This window comes from Dysidea avara, chromosome 6, assembly GCF_963678975.1.
Source record: "Dysidea avara chromosome 6, odDysAvar1.4, whole genome shotgun sequence".
Taxonomy (NCBI): Eukaryota; Metazoa; Porifera; class Demospongiae; order Dictyoceratida; family Dysideidae; genus Dysidea; species Dysidea avara.
In genome coordinates, this window is record NC_089277.1 from 37972962 (window position 1) to 37992708 (window position 19747).

Here is a 19747-nt window from a genome sequence, read left to right on the forward strand (position 1 = left end):
GTACATGTATATGATATGTTATGTAAAGACTATTTTAATGTAGAGTTGGTGCATCTGTTGTGGTAGACGCTGACCTTCCAACTACTCCAAGTGTTTTTGGATACACTCTCACTCATTCTTTATGCTTTTTGCAGTACTCTGATCCATCTGTACGTTTTGATTCTTTTAACCCTAACCAGGTGTGTATGTCACAAAATATTATCATTTATTTGTAGTATGTATCAACATAGATTTCCATTAACTTCATGGACAATACAGCTGTTGTTGGAGGTGATGTATACACAAAAGTAGAACTCTGTCCTTTGCTCCCACATCTCTTTAACCATAATAGTACTAGTATACCGGGACTGTCGTTTATCACATCTGACAGTAACACTTCACCATTATTAACTCCTATTGACACAATAAAACTACTGAATGAGTCTGTAAGTTGCAATTTAGTTACCTATGGGTGTTATTGTCTCATGTACTTAGGTAAGTGCTTATCCTGGTGAAAATTTTGAGCTGCTAATGATACCAAAGGATGAACTAAATCAAACTACATTGGGAATAGTAACTTTTGAAAGCAGCCCAAAAAGAAGTCCCGATGCCAAAGACACTGTATGCAATATTATAAAGTCCATGCTTATATTATGTAATTGTTCTGTATTACCATAGGCTCCTTACATCTTAATCAACCCTACAGCTAGGGTGCTGTTTCCACAAAGTTTGAGATTTAATATCACTTACAATTTGGGATCAATAGATGATGTTTCAAAGGTCAACATGACATTTCCCATTAGAGTTAATGTATTCCAGTCACCTGTAAGTTTGTATATTAGTATATACCACCTACTTGTACCTACAATAGTAGCTGCAATAGACACTACTCACACAAGAATGCACCATGCACACAATCATGAACTCACAAGTACATAAATGTTCTCCTTGAATTTATGCACTGCTTTCCACAGTTGTGTCAGTCTACTCACCGAAGTCATTTTTGGGTGCTAATAACCTGGAAGTATGGCAACAGTATGTATGTATGTATCCAACAATTACTAAGTTGGATATGCACAATTGTTGCTGTACCTGCAGGAACATTGCAACATATCCTCAACTCGTTGGATATTAACAAGGAATCTGGCCCAGACAATATTCCTGGTAGAGTACTTAAGATATGTGTCCCTGAAATAGCACCAATTCTAGCTATAATATTTACCCAATCTTACGAAAGTGGCAAACTACCTAATGATTGGCTACTCGCAAATATCACTCCCGTGTTTAAAAAGGTGACCAAAGTAGTGCTGAAAAATTACCGGCCAATCTCGCTAACATTGATTTGCTGCAAGCTTATGGAACATATTCTGTGTCATGATATAATGGGCCACCTTGAGGCAAACAACATCTTAAGTAACTATCTCACTCCTGTGAGGCTCAGTTGCTGTTGATAGTTGAAGAAATACAGATAGCCCTTAACCACCGCAAACAAATTGATCTCCTTATGTTAGATTTTTCAAAGCTTTTGATACTGTCCCCCACCTACAACTTTTAAGTAAACTAAAATATTATGGAATACATGGAAGGTTACTAACCTGGCTAACTACCTGGCTCACTGAAAGTTCACAAAGAGTTTTTGTTGATGGAAATGCCTCAAACTATGTAGATTTACTATCTGGCATTCTGCAAGGGACTGCCTTAGGTCCAGTAATGTTCTTATTATATATTAATGATATTGGCAAAAGTATATCTTCATCGATATGTCTTTGCTGATGATTGTATTATATTCAGAGTCATAAATTCAGAAGAGGATCACCAACAACTACAGAATGACTTAAATTTGATTTACATGTGGTCACAAACATGGCAAATGTGTTTTAACATAAACAAATGTACTGTATTTAGACGCTATAGAATATCATCACCATCCAACTTCATACTCTAAATAATGAACCGATATCTAGTGTTGTCCAGCACTCATACCTTGGAGTTACTTTTACTACAAAAATGTCCTTTTCCCAACATATTACCAATATAACTGCCAAAGCCTTTAAAGCACTTAATTTCTTAAGACGAAACTTACTGTATATAGATGATCTATAGAGACAAAAGCAAGAGCATACTTATCAATGGTACGTCCAATATTATAATACGCCTCCACAGTCTGGGACCCTTACACAAACAAAGACTCCGACCAAATTGAGAGAGTGCAAAGATCTGCAGCCCACTGGGTTTGTGGAAACTATGACTGGAAAGCTAGCGTTTCATCACTGTTAGAGGCATTTATGTGGCCAACACTTAAATATTGAAGGAAAATAGCAAGACTAGTTACCTTTTACAGATCCATCTATAATCTAATACCTCTGAAGATTCCATCTTACTACAACATCACTTCAAGACCAACAAGGAGTTACCATGAGATGTACTACATCTTACCCCCCTCATCCACTGACTCTTACAGATTTACCCAATACAATCTGTGATTGGAAAAATCTCCCCATCCGGATAATTGAATCAAATTCCCTTGAACCATTTGTAGCAAACTTGAACCAGTACATGTAACTTAAGTCTCCTCAAATGTGTATGCATATATGTATCTATTGTGTGTGTGTAATTCTTCTTTGGGTTGGTCTCCTGGACAAATCAGCAAATGCTGTCTGTCCAGTAATAAAATTCAAAGTCAAATATCAAATAAAATCACACCCTGCTTTCTCTATAGGATCTTGATGTTTTTTTTTCCTTCACCAACTCCCCGGCTGCACCAGAACAAGAAGTGGAGATGAAGTCTGAGTAGTAGCTATGAATCGAAATATCAAAGTATATGCAGGACAGCCGTGCTGGATATCTGGATGATAAACATCACCTGTTGTTTATCATCAAAGGTTTCTCATAAAAGCATGAGAGTGGGTGGCCATTTTTCATTGAAATGTGCTATGCTTCAAATGTCATCACTGATCTACTGATTTAATGACTAAACTTTATAATCCATATTAAAAGATGAACTATGGCCGCTGCTATTTGCAATCAACCATACACTACAATAGTAGTGTATAGTAGGGACCACAAAGGAGTAGGCGTGGCCCAAGAAATAATATCACCCAAAAAACAGCCTCAATTTCAGCTAACGACTATCAGGCACTATTGATTAGGTGAAACTAAGCCCAAACAAGCTTTCAGATCGACCCGAAACGCTTTCAACAAGTTGCTACAGAATTTTTAAAATAATTTATTTAATGGAATTTTCTACTGACTGAGTAAGTAAGTAACTGACTGATGCCTTCAGACAAGCGTAACTTGATAACAGCTAAGGCTACAGGCTTGATTTTTTCACTGTTTGATGTCGCTTCTGCCCAACAGGTGCCTTTTGGCATACCGCAGTACGTACGTTCATGGACTTACCAGTGTCCTCCTTTGTGTCCCATTCATCTTTGCTGACAGCAAAAAGTGTCGATTTGGCAATAGCATGTGATGGTTTCCTTTCGTAACGGAAATCGTCCGTATTTGTCATAGTGGCTATTTTGATATCAGAGGTGCTTTTCAAACAGTTCTTGATTCATACTGCTGTGTAACGGGTTGAACATAGCCGACAACGAAGCGTAATGCATACTTCACTTTTCAGACGACAATTGATATAACTGGGGGGCGCACAGCACCATTTCTTTCTTTTGGTATGCATGGATTGCAGAGGTACTTTTCGAACAGTTCTTGATTCGAAATACTGCATAACGGGTTGAACATAGCTGACAATGAAGCATAATGAATACTTCACTTTTCAGACGATAATTGGGGCGCAAAGTGCCATTTCAGATTTGGTATGCGTGAGTTCACCAATCATTATTATTTACAAAAAAAGTTAACAAACAAGTACACAGAAAATTTCAACTAGAGTAGGGACCATAACACATTGATAAAAGGTATTGAACCAAGCTGGAGTAGTGCACAATATTAATTAATTCACAGTAAAACTATAAGAAGTGTTATATCTCTACTGTACATTTCCATTATGGTATCTTGAGCACAGTAGGGATATAACACTTCTTATAGTTTTACTGCGAATTAATATCGTGCACTACTCCAGCTTGTTTCAGTACTTTTTATCGAAGTGTTATGGTCCATACTCTAGTTGAAATTTCCAAATTTTTCTGTGTACTTGTAATATAACAAGTACACAGAAAAATTAGTAACTTATCACTGCTATAATTTCAGTGGCGAATTTCAAGTTTTCCATGGAAACCCCCTTTGAAAAATGATTACATAACAGTTGAGTATTTTAATTCATTATTGCAGTGTGTGCTTATATAGTAAGCAATGTGCATGCTCAGCACTCTGTAAATAGACTCCGTAAGTATTTATTTTACACATAATTTCACACCAAAATTGTAGCCAAATGCAGCCTCAGAGCATCTAAATTTCAAACATGTCCTGGGGGGCATGCTTCCAGGCCCCCCTAGCACATGCATGCATGGTGAGTGTGCTTTTTCACACTCACTAATCTTCCTACAATGCATACAGTCTGACGCAGTTGTGCTGACTGTTCTATTAGAGTACTACAGTATTGGAATATCTCAATCATGCAAAGTGGAGAATCTGAGAATCATGGGGGCTTCAGCTCCTCTATATAAGCCAGTGTGCAAAATAACGACTGGACATCGGGACAATTTCTGGTCAATTACAGCAGGTGTCAGGCCATAATTGAATTTGTCCAGAAATAGTGTCTTTTCAAAGTGTAGCAGAGTTTATATTGAGCTAGGAGGGAGGCCAGACATGATGGTATTGACATATAATTAAGTTATGTGTTTTTGTTTTGTAGTCACTACAAAGGTATGCCCAAGATGAACTCTGAGGTTAACAGTTTACTATGCTGTGCCAGTCTTCATCTGTACTGCAGTAGTAACATGTATTTGTAACTTGATCGCCAGTAGTACTTTTACTTGTGGTATTCATGATCACCTGTACAACCAGTTTATATTTTGAGCACATGATATCAGTGTATCTTTATGTTCATATACTGTATTAGGGATAAAACCACTACAATTATATTATTATAAAGCATGGCAGAGTGTGACCACATAATAAAAGTAAGTAGAAGGCCTTAACAGAATTCTTTATGACTCCTTTCCTACAAAAGTTCTTGTAACAGAATCGATTCCATAGAAGCTACTGTAGTATCAGCATTAGTGAGTGGTTGAACAGTAATCAGCTCTACAGTATGTGGGTAGCCCCAATGTTTGGCAGAAGTAAACATCTAAAGTTGGTATAATCATAGGAAAGGAGAAGCAACAAAAATTAAAATGTCTGGTTAAATCACTTGATGTCCACTGAACTTTCACAATATTCTGACAGTATGTCAGGACATGTCTGAAAAGTTATTTCGCACTAGGGACCCGCCTATTATCAAAATTTTTACCTATTATGCTCAAATTATGCTCAAGATTTATGCCTCATTTCCCATGTTTTGCTAATAAATTTGCAGTTATGGGCACATAATAAGTGGCTGAAGCACATCTGTACTCTTCAAAATGCACGTGACAGAAAAGATTGATATACTCTAATAGAACAGTCAGCTGCCTGATTGTTCTATTAGAGTTATTGACTGTTCTATTAGAAAATATTCAATTTTTTCTGTGATATGTATTTTGGCCATCAAAGATTTGTAGTGTGGCTCAAATATTCTTCCTATTATGCTAGCATTATGCTCAGTGCTTTCAGGCACCTATTATGCTCATAATTATGCCAGCTATTTCGCACACTTTAAGCTATAATTATGCAATGTAGTTTTATTTTTGTGAAAATGTAATCTACAAGGCACCATGTGATAAAGTAGTAGTGAAAAATGAAAATTTTGCAATAGCTACTATGCAGGTGATGGCGATAAACTGTGAATTAACTTAAGTCGAATTATTGCCATTAAGTTACACTTGGCTGAGGTTTCATTTAGTTACTGTAGTAGAAAATTCAGCTAAAAAAATTTAATGATGTCATAGAAACTTGTTGAAAGGGTTTGGGGCCATTCTGAAGGACTTTATTATGCCTAATCCAGCACCACCAAGCTGGCTGGTTTGAAGGAAAAATGAGGCTGGTTTTTGGGTGATGTTTTCCAAACCTCCATGATAATCCCTACTATACAGTACTGTGTGATAATAGATATATATGCATGACCTCCCTTGTTTCATTGCTAATCTCGATGCACTCAAATGTAAGTAAATGTTACTGTTGCTAGTCCATGGCCTATAATGTGAAGATATACTGTATGTGAACCTGTACTTATAGAAATAGTTATGTATTATGTACCTTTTTATATAGGTGGTATTATAGTGTGTTACTCTAGGAAAAATCATCGTACTTCAACCTAACAGTCACTGCCTGTCCTGCTGGTCATTCAATCCAGGCATTGAAGTCAGTGGGTGACTTAAAGAGATATGGATGCATATGTCACAAGGACCATGATGTGAATATTGTTAATTGTGCACCAACTGAGAGGAGATTAATACTAAAGGTACTGTACATGTACTACCTGCCAAACGTATGTTATGTGATAACTGTTCTAAAAATTTTCTTAGTACTTGAAATTGTAAATAATAAAAGTTACAGGGCTGGAGGAAGGAACATTGAGTTGATCAGGCCATTGTAGATGTTGAAATTGCTACTAATATGCATGGTGTTGCCTGAGAGAGGAGTTGCAGCACAGAGTGTGAAGCACACTCTGTGAAATGCGAAGCACAACTGTACAACCATTCTAGGGGCATGGCCCCCAGGAAATTTTTGAAAAATTAGACACTAGCTAGCTATATAAATATGCTCAAATCACCTAGCCTATACCTTGTTATTCTTCAGATTTTCTATACTATAATAGGTAGGTAATGGTAGGAGTAGCTATATAGGGCACAGCATGAAACTTGCTGTGTAGCTGTATAGCTAGGAATTAGAAGTTCAAGGGGGTCTGGGTGCAACCCCCAGAAGTTGCAGGATTTTTTCAGCTTGAAAATGCCTTAAAATTGATGCTAAACACAAGTAAAACTAGTAAATCATGACTTGCGACTTTTCCCCTAAGATTTTTCAAATTTCACAGGGATTTATGTGAATTCACTGCACAGCTACAATAAAAAGCCTACACAGCTACGTACAAGAATGCCAGCACTACATTGGTTTGTCTGGAAGAGTATAGAAGTGAGCAGATCATCACGTAAATATATATCTAATCCAAAACAGCCAAGCTGTAAAAAAAGAGTGCAGCCCTCAAAAAGACTATGGTGAAAAAAGATGTGAAATCCAAGATGGCAGCCAAGAAATGGCTGTGATGGTAGGTTAACGGTAAAAAATTTAATAACAACAATTCAGGTGAATTTTGGTGCCGCTTGGTCTTGGCACAAAATTCACCTGAATTGTCGTTATTAAAATTTTTACCATTAACCTACCATCACAGCCATTTCTTGTCCACCACCTTGGATTTCACATCTTTAGCCTTTTTGAGGGCCGCACTCTTTTTTTACAGCTTGGCTGTTTTGGATTAGATTTCACTTCTTTTTGTATTTGTATACCCTATGGCCGGCTTTGGGGCTTTTTAAACCTATCTTTTTTTCTTTACTACAGGAAGAAGAAAAGATGAAGTAGATGTTAAATACTTCATATATTTCTGATGTTATCAGTAAATGTACAAATTTATATGTATATATACATAATACATATATTTATTATAGAACTCTCTACATGATTGTTTCTTTGTAACTGAACACTCTCAAAGGTGACTTCTAGCTGATCTCTATACAGGGTAAATTATTTGTAGCTGAACTATCTACAAGGTAACTTCTTCTAGCTGATCTCTCTACAGGGTGATTTTTTAGTAGCTGAATTATCTACAAGATAACTTCTTCTAGCTGATCTCTCTACAGGGTGATTTGTTTGTAGCTGAATTCTGTACAGGTGATTTGTTTGCAGCTGAGCTCTCTACAGAATGGTTTCTTTGTAGCTGAACTCTCTACAAGGTAAATTCTTCTAGCTGATCTTTCTACAGGGCGATTTGTTTTTAGCTGAATTCTCTACAGGGTGATTTGTTTGCAGCTGAACTCTCTACATGGTGGTTTCTTTGTAGCCGAACTCTCTGCAGGGCGATCTGTTTGTGCAGAACTCTCTACAGGGTGATTTGTTTGTAGCTGAACTCTCTACAGGATGATTCATTTGTAATTGAACTTTCTGCAAGGTGACTTGTTTGTAGCTGAACTGTCTACAATATTAACTGGTTGCTGCTGAACTCTCTACAGCATAACTTGCAATGTATAATAGAAATCTATAATGGAGTAAGTCATGAACTAGCTGAATGCTCTATTAGGGTGACTGTTCTATTAGAGTATCTCGATCTCGCATTTGCTACACGGAGTTGGCTTTCGAATCACAACTCCATCTGATTGTTCTGTACTACTGCAAGGACTTTCTACGATGACTATTCCAGCTACATACCAATTTTCAGCTCACTGTTCTAAGCAGTTTGCCTGGTAGGCTTGAAAATTATTGGTATTTTTATTCACGAATCTCGATCGCGCAATTGTTACACACCTTCGGTTTCGTGTCATATCTCTATGATCTTACTTCGATTGCTTTCAAACCACAAAAAGGTACTCCTACAATGGTTGATCTATCCACAAAACGATTTTCAACTCATTCCATGAAGCGGCTTACCCTGGCTGGGGTATCACTCTTTTCACCCTATTTCATAACCCTACAGAACTTAGACAAAAAATGGTGAACCAAAAAGGCGAAAAAAAAAGTGCAATATTGAACGGGGATCAAACCCAGGATCCCAGTGTGATGATGCAGTGTTCTACCGATTATGCTACCGCTGCTCGCTCCCTTGATTTCCTTCTTTTGTATCTTATAAATGTGACTAACGAAATAAGCTGTATATAGTAAGAAGAACCTAACCCTAAAGGTGAAGAAGAAACCAAAGCTGAACTCTAACCCTAACCCTAACGCTAACACTACTAGACGCTACCCCTAAAGTCTACTACTCGTGGCAACTACTGGACGCTTCCCCTAAAGTCTACTCGTGGCAACTACTGGACGCATCCCCTAAAGTCGACTACTCGCGGCAACTACTAGATGCGTGCCCTAAAGTCGAAGAGAGAGAGCAACAACTACAGTAGGAAGTCTGGATGCTTTTGAGCTTAATATTACGTAAGGGTTATGAAAGGTGGTGAAAAGAGTAAAACCCACACCCTGGCTGTAGGCGTGACAACAAATTGGTCTTGTTTTACGCGAATAATTGGTCATAAATCCTTAGCCGTTCATTGGATTTGCACCAAATTGGATACTAGGATTCGCCTTTGGACTCCCTTTCTGTGTGCCAAATATCAAGGTGATCGGAGTACGCATTTGTGTTTAATAGCAATTTTTGCAAGTGTGTGAAAATACGAAGAAGAAAAAAACTACCAAAACATTGGCTGCTCGTAACTCAGAAATGGCCTGAGCGGTTTCCTTCAAATTTGTAATGTGGACTCCCCTAGCTTGCGGGCAACTCTGCAGCAAATTTGGTTCCAATCGGATAAGGTATCACCGAGATACAAAGGTGTGAAAATAACGTTTTCTTTCTTCCTGTCAATTTACCCACTGTGTGGCGCGCCGGCTTCTTTGGCCGCACAACACACTATTGTGTGTCTTGATACTAGTGGATAATCATGAGATCAATCATTACTTGAAAATGGATAAGTGTAAGGTGAGAGAGTTTGCTCAGTATCTTGACCAGATGAGTGAGTAGTTGAAGAGGAGTGATTTATAGATGTACAGCTTCCTGCATGGAATGAGGCGCCCGGCTAGGTTGTCAATACCAAGCCAAGAGCGACAAGTCAAGAAATACTGATGATTATTTTATGAAGATTGAATTGCTATTTAAGTGTGTTGGTTTCCAATCAAAGAAGGCACCTGCTGTACAGGGTACATGTGATGTTTCGGGCACTATGCAGCTGTTAGTGGACTCAGCACACGTGATACATAGAACCCACAATCATTACTTACCACACAAAGCGATGTGAATGCTATACTGTGCTGTAAGCTAATTGTAAGTACTGTACGTGTAGTTTTATGCTTTAGTTAGGAACTATAGGTAACTCATTATTTCATTTTCGACAACATCTGTAAAACTAATGTACATGTAGATATGTCCATAGATAGTACACGCCTACACGGGTGCATGGAAAGTAATGTAGTTTGAGCTGGTCAGCTGGTTGCTCAGGCCTGACCAACCAGACCATCTTCTCCAGCCCTGAGTTATAATAGAATTTTTGTATAAGGCAAAGTTGTATGCAGATGATGTAGATTCTATGCATAGTAAATCCTTACTTACTATAGTATGTACAAGTTGAGCTGGATCCTGAAGAACAGCTAAAAATACAAAGTGGATTTTCTCAAGAAAATTGACATTTCATGATCAGCCAACCAGATGATTAGTGGTGACAGCAAAAATTGTCAACAATAGGCATGTACAGTTTGGACAAGTTCGTGAAAGGACACTGCACTTTTATGGCTTCATCATAGGAAATGTATAGTGGAAAATTTTGATTGGCTGTAAATATTGTGCCAGGCATTTGAATAAAAGAATTTTGAAATATTTTTAGCTGGTAAAGTGGTGCTACAAATGTGCCAAATTTCAAGATCGTATGAAATTCCATCCGTGAGTTATTAAATGTTTTTGAGGATCCAGCTCAGTACATACATACTATAGTGGTGTATAAATTACTTAAACACTTTTTCTGTCCTCTTAGTCCATTTTCATACTATTTTTCCCATGCACACAAGACAATGTGAAACTAAATATAGCTTGATCATCAAAGGTAGAAAGAGCTTCTTTGTCATAATATTGATACATTTCTCAATGTTTTCTTCTGATAGAGCATCTATGTGGTTACTAGTGTAAAAACAATAAAACATGGAAATAGAGATTGTTGAAAAAATTGAAGAAACGAGTCAAACAAACCAGCGTGGTGAACACACAGAGATCTCTATTTGAACTGAAATAAACATTTATACAGAAGCATTCTTAGTACTTACCTGCCCCTGATTTATGGAAACTATGGTTTTTCCTTAGTCTCTACCACATCTATTGAGTCCAAATAGAGATCTCTGTGTGTTTAACATGCTGGCTTGTTTGACTATAATTGTTTCTTTACTTTTTCAGCGATCTCTATTCCCATGTTTTAATTTGTAAACTCTTACTTAAAATAATCAATTAGAGGTGCTGATGATATATTGCTCAGTATCAAGTCAATTGTTAAGTAGTTAGCTAATACTATCAGTGTTAACATACTGTACACCAATGTGTGTTTTTTTTACTATTGAATGTACTTTGTACTATACAGCTTTGATATATCCAACTATAGGCAAATTATAGTTTGCTGTGATTAGCACTAGTAGTAGTATGGCTTCAGCTAGGTGATCCAAATAAGTCAAGTACCCAGTGGTACACAACAACATTGATGCTCCGGTATGAACTTAATATACTCAATTAGATCCTCCAATTATCTTTGGTTGTCAGCACTCATACAACGCACACTGTGGTGATTATTTTGCGTATACTTGTAATTCTAAGCTCTCCAGAACTAGGAAATATTTTCGTTGTAATGCCTCTCCTTATTGGAATTCAATCCATTCAACAGCATCATTTCCTAGTACATTGATATGTCCTATCTTTGTTAATTATGCTAAATCTATATACTTAGCTAAGTAATTATAAGTGTTAAATTTGTAGCTATGTGTCCTGCTTGTATTTATGTGTTGTGTAGTTATTAACTAATGTACTTTTTTGTTTTTGTATATTTGTTTGCGCTTTGCTCTGTGTGTTGTATAATTATGTACTTAGTTGCTTTGGTAAGGAAGAACGGCTTATGCCAACTAGCTAGAGGATGAACAATAAATCAAATCAAATAGATCGGATACTTATTAACACATATTTACACATTGGTTTCTCTTGCAGAAACTAAGTCAGAAGATCAATGGCAAAGTGAACCTATAAGAAGCAAATTCTTTGCTTGAAAGTGGATGTTAGCATTGTAATATGCATTAAAAAATATGTCATGGATATAAAAAAAGACATAGGAAAGAAATATTTTTTAGTTTTCATCTCCAAAAAGTACTCACATTTTGCTCTAGCCCTATGAGAAAAAATAAATAAACAAAATGGCTCAAAATGGCAGATTTCAGTTCTTTAAAAAAAAACTTTTATCAGGTCCTTTTGAATTCAAGTTTGCTATAGTACGTTCACGTTGAGCTGAATCCTCAAAAACATTTAATAACTCATGGATGCAATTACACACGATCTTGAAATTTGGCTTGTTTGTAGTATTGCTTGATCCGCTAAAAATCTTTTTGTTCAAATGTTTGACATAATATTTACAGCCAATCAAAATTTTCACAATACATTTCCTATGGGGAAGCCATATAAGTACAGTGTCCATTACAGTCCTTTCCCGAACTTGTAATGGAGCCAAACCGTACGTGTCTGTTGTTGACATCTTTGCTGTTACCAATAATCATCTGGTTAGTTGAAATGTTAACTCTGTTGAGAAAAAATCCACGTTTAATTTTTAACTATTTTTCAGGATTCAGCTCAACGTGAACATACTATAGTGGACCTAAACTTATTCCAAATTAACTTCTAAAGCTTTTTTTTTGAGGTTAGACGAGATTTCTAAAGTGGCATTTAGTTGAGTGTTTTTTTAGGACTTTGGAAAAAAAAAAAACCGGCAACCTCTGTTATGAACCACTCCCGTGGAGTTTATGATGCAACCCTAATAAACTCTAGACATGAGAGTTACTACTTTAGTAACACATATTATATAAACCCAGTGGTCTGAAGTGTAACTGCTATAGTAAATCTATGTATAATTCTCTAACTAGAGAAGCATCATACACAGAGTATGTCATACACACATGCAGAGTATGGAACACATTTGAAATGTATAAGAGTTTGTAAAAGACATTGAGAAATAGTTAGGTACAAAGTTACACTGCAAAACCCAAACTAGTGTAGGATTATGGGCATGAGATGGTAAGTAAAGTTGTCAACTGTTCAAATTAAGAATCTCTAACCAGTGAGCCACTAGTGTCATGGCTGTTCAGCTCATTTTATTTAATTGAAAGTTCACGGTTAAATCTAGGCCCCAGATGAGTATACCCACCCAGATGTCAAGATACTCTAATGGAGCAGTCACTAATAGCATAAAACAGTCACCAAAAAACATAATAAGCACATTTTGGCTTAGTCATTCATGTGCTATGTGAAAAAAACAAAAAAACTGTAAACAATATACAATATTACTGGCAAAATAACGAACATGTATAAATAGATTAAGAATATGAAATTGTTGGAAAAAAAATAGGAAGAAAATTAGGAAGAAAAAGCATAATAGACTGATCACTACACATAGCCAAGTTACTTACATATTTAATAATAAATTTGGGGTTTGGTTTATTAGCATAATTAGCAATACTCTTTCTAGAGGCAATTCTTAATAAAAGTGTCGTTAATTAACATCAAAATTAACCTTGCCTTTTGGGATATGCCACTTACTGTGATGATATTGGTACGTTAGCCTTGCCATTGGATTTTGTTCTAATGTGACTCTAAAATTCAATTTTTTGACATGCTTTTAGTGAATGCTTAATTGCAAATGTACTGAATGTATTAGCCCATAAGAATGTTAAGATACCTGTATTGGCTGTTTGACAAAGAGCAGGGCTAACATCACATTGTACACTACAGGAAGGATTATGGACTACCAATATCAACACTGGGGAGTCACTGAATGGGATGATGGAGTATTACCAGTGCCCACCTGGTTACTGTCAGTGTAGTAGGGAGGATGATGGTGGTAACATATGTAACAGTGTATATTATTATGATAATGATGATCTTCAGTGTGTCTGTGATAGACAAGGTAACTATGTTTGTGAAGTGTTTAGCTGATTCGGTGTGCGTATACTTACAACTCTGTATAGTGTACAGTCAGTTTTCATTATAATTTCTCCATAATAATTATGCTTGTAAAACATCTAGCATTATGTTAGCATGAATTGATAATAATGATATTTTATAAAAATATGCAATGTGTATGCCAAAAAGAAAGTAAATTATGAGCACAAGTATCTATTGCATTCCATAGTAACAAACATGTGATAATTGTATTATATAAACTATTTTTTGGCTACACTTTCCAAAAGTATTAAGATAGTCTAATAGAGCAGTCACTTGTGATGTAGCAGTCGATACGCTCTAGCAAAATCATATTTAAACCGCAATTCTGAGCGTAATTTTTAGTCATTCCTCATAAAAAGTAAAAACTGGGCTACGATACTGTAGGCCAGAATCTACTTATACAAGTATAAGGAAAAAAATTAGAATTTTAAGTTTGAAAAGGGATAATCAGAAAACAGTAGGAAACAATGGAGGTTGCCTATACCTGCAGATATACTATTGAACATTTAATCTCTATATATTTCTATGATCCAGAATCAAACTTAAAATCCTTAAGTTTTCCTGATACTTGTTTGTTTACTTTTTTGTAATAATTATTATGACTGGTGAACCCATGCATACAAAGGATTGCACTAGGACTCTCAGTTTCAATTAATTTGTTAATTGATTAATCATTGATTATTAAATTGATTGATCGATTAATCTATATGTAGTGAACACCATGCATATAGCATCAGCTACACTTAATCAATACTGTACACAGTATAGCAGTGGTGGTCTACACACCACCCAGAATAACATTATAGTGGTAAAAGGAGAGTTGAAGGAATGGCAGCAGTTGATAGGTAGTTACAATTAGTAGTTTAGCTGGAAACACTAGCAATCATTGTCAGCACTTACAGGCTGCAATATGACATGTTTATGAGCTCAGAATCTGTCATGGATGTGGTGAGCCAACTAGAAGTAGAGAAAAGAGAAGTGATGTAACTTTTGTTATAAAGCACACTAATGGTGGTGTGGCCTCTATTACACAACCCGGACATTTAGGCACCACAAATATATAGATTGACCCAACTAGATCTTCTGGAATCAAACTACACCACAAGACAGCCCATACCAATGCAGCTATGAACTCCTATTTTTTTCGCCTACCTAGACTATGGAACTCTTTGCCAATAATTGATCATACACAATCACTAACTGTAATAAAACAAAAATTGAAGAAATTTTTATGGAATCATTTCCTAGCTAACTTTGACAATTCACTCTGTTGTTTCCATTACCTTTGTCCCTGTTTCCATTGTTCCAAGAATCCTGCATCTAATAATTTTAACCACTTGTAACTAAGTATGTAAATGTTAGTGTATAGTTATTTTTTAATGTATGTTAGGCTACCAGTGTAGGTCACTGGTAGACCCTCAGAATTATTATTCTGTAAAGCATTATTGTTATTATTATGACAAATTAAATAAAACACATTAAAGCATACACACAATGAAACAACAGTAAATATGACAATTAAGCAAAAAGGAATATATCTGTCACAACTGTCAATAAGATGTCTCATCAATAGCCGCTCCATCTGCCAAACTTAGTGATCTCCATTTCGTTCGTGATCCACGCACACATAATAAGGCTGCTCGAATAATTGCAAATGATAATCGTGCCCCACATATCCCATCACAACACTATAATTCTTTTCCCATTTAACTGATAGAGAGTCTGCAAGCCTGCGCAAAAAATAATCAGCCTCTGAGCCAAATAAACCATCTACAGAAAAGCACAGAGGCGTGAAACTGGCACGACGCGCCAGACATGCAGCACCATACTTCCTCCTTTTCTCAACTTCAGCAGTACAAAGGACAGCCTGAGGTGAACGAGATTGATATGAAGGAGCATCTGTGTCAACAACCCGAACATCAAACAAAGCATCAACTTGAGACTGCCAAACACCACGAATTCTTACATCTGTATTCAGCAATCAGGGTCTCAGAAGATGGATCATCCATCTTTTCTTCGCAAACCACAGGCTCCTTCTGAACCTGTCCCCAAGCTAGATCACAAATTGCATCACGCACCTCATTATGTCTCTGACAAACCAAGCCACCTACACGACAATCTAAGGCATGTTCCACACTAAAAAGAGAGCCACAACCATCACAAACTGGTGGTAAATTTAACAACGGCTTTCTATAACGCAAAGCAAGTGCATCCCTAAATTCCTGTGCAGACAAATCAAAATGATGACTCCGTAAAGGAAGAACTGACAACCAAGAAGAGGCACATTCTCTAGCCCTCAAGATAGCACGCTGTTGTGCTGCAGCAAAGTTCCCAATCAGACTGTTAAAAACTCCAGAAAAATAGTCTGACTTTAATTTACCAAACATAGACTTTGAGGACTGAACTAAAGCCCCTAATTCAAAAGTGACAGCACCCAGTATAGACTCACGAAGAAGAGCGGATGAACTTACAGATGACTCGAAATAATGATTGGAAACAGCTACCGGATTAGAAAGACCAAGTCCACCCATATGGACCGGCAGAGTAAATAACTGCCTTTCAGCAACAGATACTTCAACTCCAAATAATGCTGGTAAAAAACAGGAATAGAGACAGTGTTCAAGCTCAGCCAAAATAGGACTACAGTTAGGAATTACTCTCATAAGAAACATCCATTCAGATTGTAGAGATCGTGTCAAAGCGATAAAAGAAGCCTGAGGCTGAGAAACAGATACAGCAGCCAGGACTCTAATTTGAGCACACCAATGACGAACCTTCTGGAGAACATAGTCCTGGATTTCAATGGACCTGCCAAGAAATCCACCCAAAAATCTGTGGCCAGTGGCCACTCAAACGCCAGTGGCCACTTATTATTATTATTATTAATAATAATAATACATGCTCCCTTGTCTGGATTATTCCATGTTTTGATTAGTTATCAAGATGGCTGCTATACACAGATTATCAGTTTATTTTCCTTTAATGCAGTTCTTTATTCTTAAAGTATAACAACTAATGTTTTCAGAAGATCTGAGTAAGAATATTTTAACACTAGTAGCAGTACTTACACGCATGGTTGTATGGCTTCTCGTAACTTAGTACTTTGTGGAATTGTACAAAGAGGCTTTCTATTATTTGTTGGTAGTGAGCAAAGAGGCTTTTCACTTAGAATTTTTGATGATGTGTATACTACACAATTAATCGATTACAAAATAAAAAAATTTGATTACATATTTTCATCAAATAATCGATATTATCAATTTATTGTGAGAGCCCTAGATCGCACAGAGTTAATGTTTTCGTCTGAATGAGCACTGCAGCTATCAATTACTGACTCAAAGATGAAGTGGCCATTATGCTTCACTTTCAGCTACGTATTTTCAGCCTGTTACACAGTGCTACAAATGAAGAACAGTAGGAGAAGTGCCTCTGCAATCAGTCCAGTCACTGCAAAGAATACGGACAATTTGTGTGCCTCAAATATCAATTGCTGACTTAAACGTGATGGCCATTTAATGCACGTTACGTTCAGCCTGTCACACAGCCAGTGTTACAAACAGCCAGTGTTACAAACAAAGAATAGTGAATGCCCATGCAATCAATCCTAAAGGTGGACTGATGCCGATATCAGTGATATTGATATCGGATCGCAAGGCTGTAACAAACATTGTAGAATTAATGGATGCCCACGTAATTAATTACCTATCAATAGCTTACAAGAAAACTACCTCTAATCAAGCAGTTTGTAATCCATGATGATGTTTACCAGTTTATACAAATATTTTGCACTTGATTGAACTGAGATCATCACTTCTCAATCAAACTGCTCAATTACTGTGATATTTTAATAGCTAGCTATGTATCACAACAGTGAAATTTCTATAATAAACTTGTCTAGGCTTCAATGCTTGGTATCGGTATCACAATCGGTATTGGAAGATAAGTTTAGTACAAATACTTGTATCAGAATTATCGGTAAAAAGTGGTATCGGTCCACCTCTAATCAATCCAGTCACCACAGAAAATATGGACAATTATCGTTTACGGAAGCTATGCATCATGCTACTGTGAATCTACACCTTAGGTTGTCAGCATAAAGAAAAGGAACACAAAGGAGGAAAAAGATAAGTCCATGATGCATGCATTGTACATGTATGTACAGTATTGTGGTATGCCAAAGTGCATGTCTCAGGATGAAGCTATGTCAAACACAGTGAAAAATCAAACCTGTAGCCTTAGCCATTATAGAATTACACTTGCCTAAAGGCATCACACATGCAGGGGCAGGCAGGCAGGTAGGGGCAGGCAGGGAGGCAGGCATCAGAAAATTCCATAATTTAAAAACAATATAACAATCTATTGGAAGCATTTAAGGTTATACTGAAGGCACTTTTGGGCTTGGTTATACCTGCCAAGGTGCCAGAATGGTATTGTGAAGCTGGTTTTAGGGGAATGTTTTCAGCCGGAAAAATCCAAACCTCTATGATCCTTAATATACAATACTACTGTACTGTACAATTGTTTAGTTCATAACAATCTTGAAGGTTACCTGTGTGGCAAGTGTCGTGGTGACAAAGGAGTTAGTGTTCTACTTAACAAGTGTGTATCCTGTGGTCATGGTAGTATTGCTCTCATCTTTGGTTTAGGTTAGTCCACTTGTTACCATTACTGTATCGATTGTGTTATTATTTTTGTAGTTGTTGTGGATATCATTGTAATTACAATAATCCTACTATTATCTGTAACTATTTTCAGTTGGCTATATCCAATATTGTTCTATGAACAGGTAAATTAAACTATTATCCATGCAGTGTACATAATTTTCTATTAATATACACCACAGATCACTCCATATATTGCACAATACTTTCCAGTCACATTCAGTGCTGTTCAACCATATGTAAGTCACTAGCTAGTTAATGGGTAATATTTGTACTGCTATATTTCCTATAGCTCCACTACATTAGTAGTGCTGCCAGTCTCTACTTCCCTTATGACTTTTGTATCTATCCTGGAATGACTGCACTAGTATCCTATAGTCTCCGATATATTCCAATTCTGTTGTTCTCTATCATCTATTGCATTATCTGGGCCCTCAGCAGGTACATATGTGTTCATGTGTGTGATGTGTAAAATAAGAACATGTTCCATTACTATAGAAAGTATCATAATGTTTCTATATCATGGAGTGGAGTGTGGCTACTGATATTATTGTTGTTCACTGATGTAGTGAACACTTCAGTGTCTATACTGAACTGTCCCATATTAAGGGATAGTGATGGACACAGATCTATGGTAAGATCTTGTAGCATTTGTGCTTTTCTTTTCATCACTTCTCATGTAGAGATGGTTTGTAGATGGTACAGTGGAGTGCTTCTCAGGAGGTCATGCTGGTCTAGCAACATTTGCCATATTAGTACTGATAGTGTGTACACTACTGATAATAGCTCTGGTGGTAGTTGTACTTGGGAAAGTTAAAGTGAATGAATGTGTTACCATATTAGCTGTGTATATCTTACTGTATGTTCAGTTATCAAATTACCACTAAGTAAGATCTAATCCAGAGTAGCCTGACTAAAAACAATGCAGCCATGTGATCCAGCTGTAATAACTAATAATACAAGCCCTGGTGATACTAGAGTGCAACTAGCCATCATTGTGATACCAATATTCATTTTATTTTTTATGAAAAAGTTCTTAAAATTTCATGTAAGGATATAAGTAATCACATGTCAGTTAACTAGTCCACATAATAATATAGTGAGAAATCAAACCTAGCCATTCCACTTGTAGATATGTGCTATCATC

At 36.6% G+C, this 19747-nt stretch overlaps 1 protein-coding gene across 1 annotated transcript in view; it reads left to right on the forward strand.

Annotated features, from left to right (window-relative positions):
- Positions 1-19747, forward strand: part of LOC136257996 (uncharacterized) — a 48427-nt gene that overhangs the window by 21145 nt on the left and 7535 nt on the right. The window contains exons 5-16 of the mRNA XM_066051296.1: positions 44-179; positions 231-425; positions 475-600; positions 658-804; positions 6308-6475; positions 13727-13901; positions 18484-18585; positions 18637-18725; positions 18783-18839; positions 18893-19041; positions 19099-19234; positions 19284-19418. Of these exons, the coding sequence (XP_065907368.1) occupies positions 44-179; positions 231-425; positions 475-600; positions 658-804; positions 6308-6475; positions 13727-13901; positions 18484-18585; positions 18637-18725; positions 18783-18839; positions 18893-19041; positions 19099-19234; positions 19284-19418 (1615 nt within the window). The remainder of the gene's footprint in view (positions 1-43; positions 180-230; positions 426-474; positions 601-657; positions 805-6307; positions 6476-13726; positions 13902-18483; positions 18586-18636; positions 18726-18782; positions 18840-18892; positions 19042-19098; positions 19235-19283; positions 19419-19747) is intronic.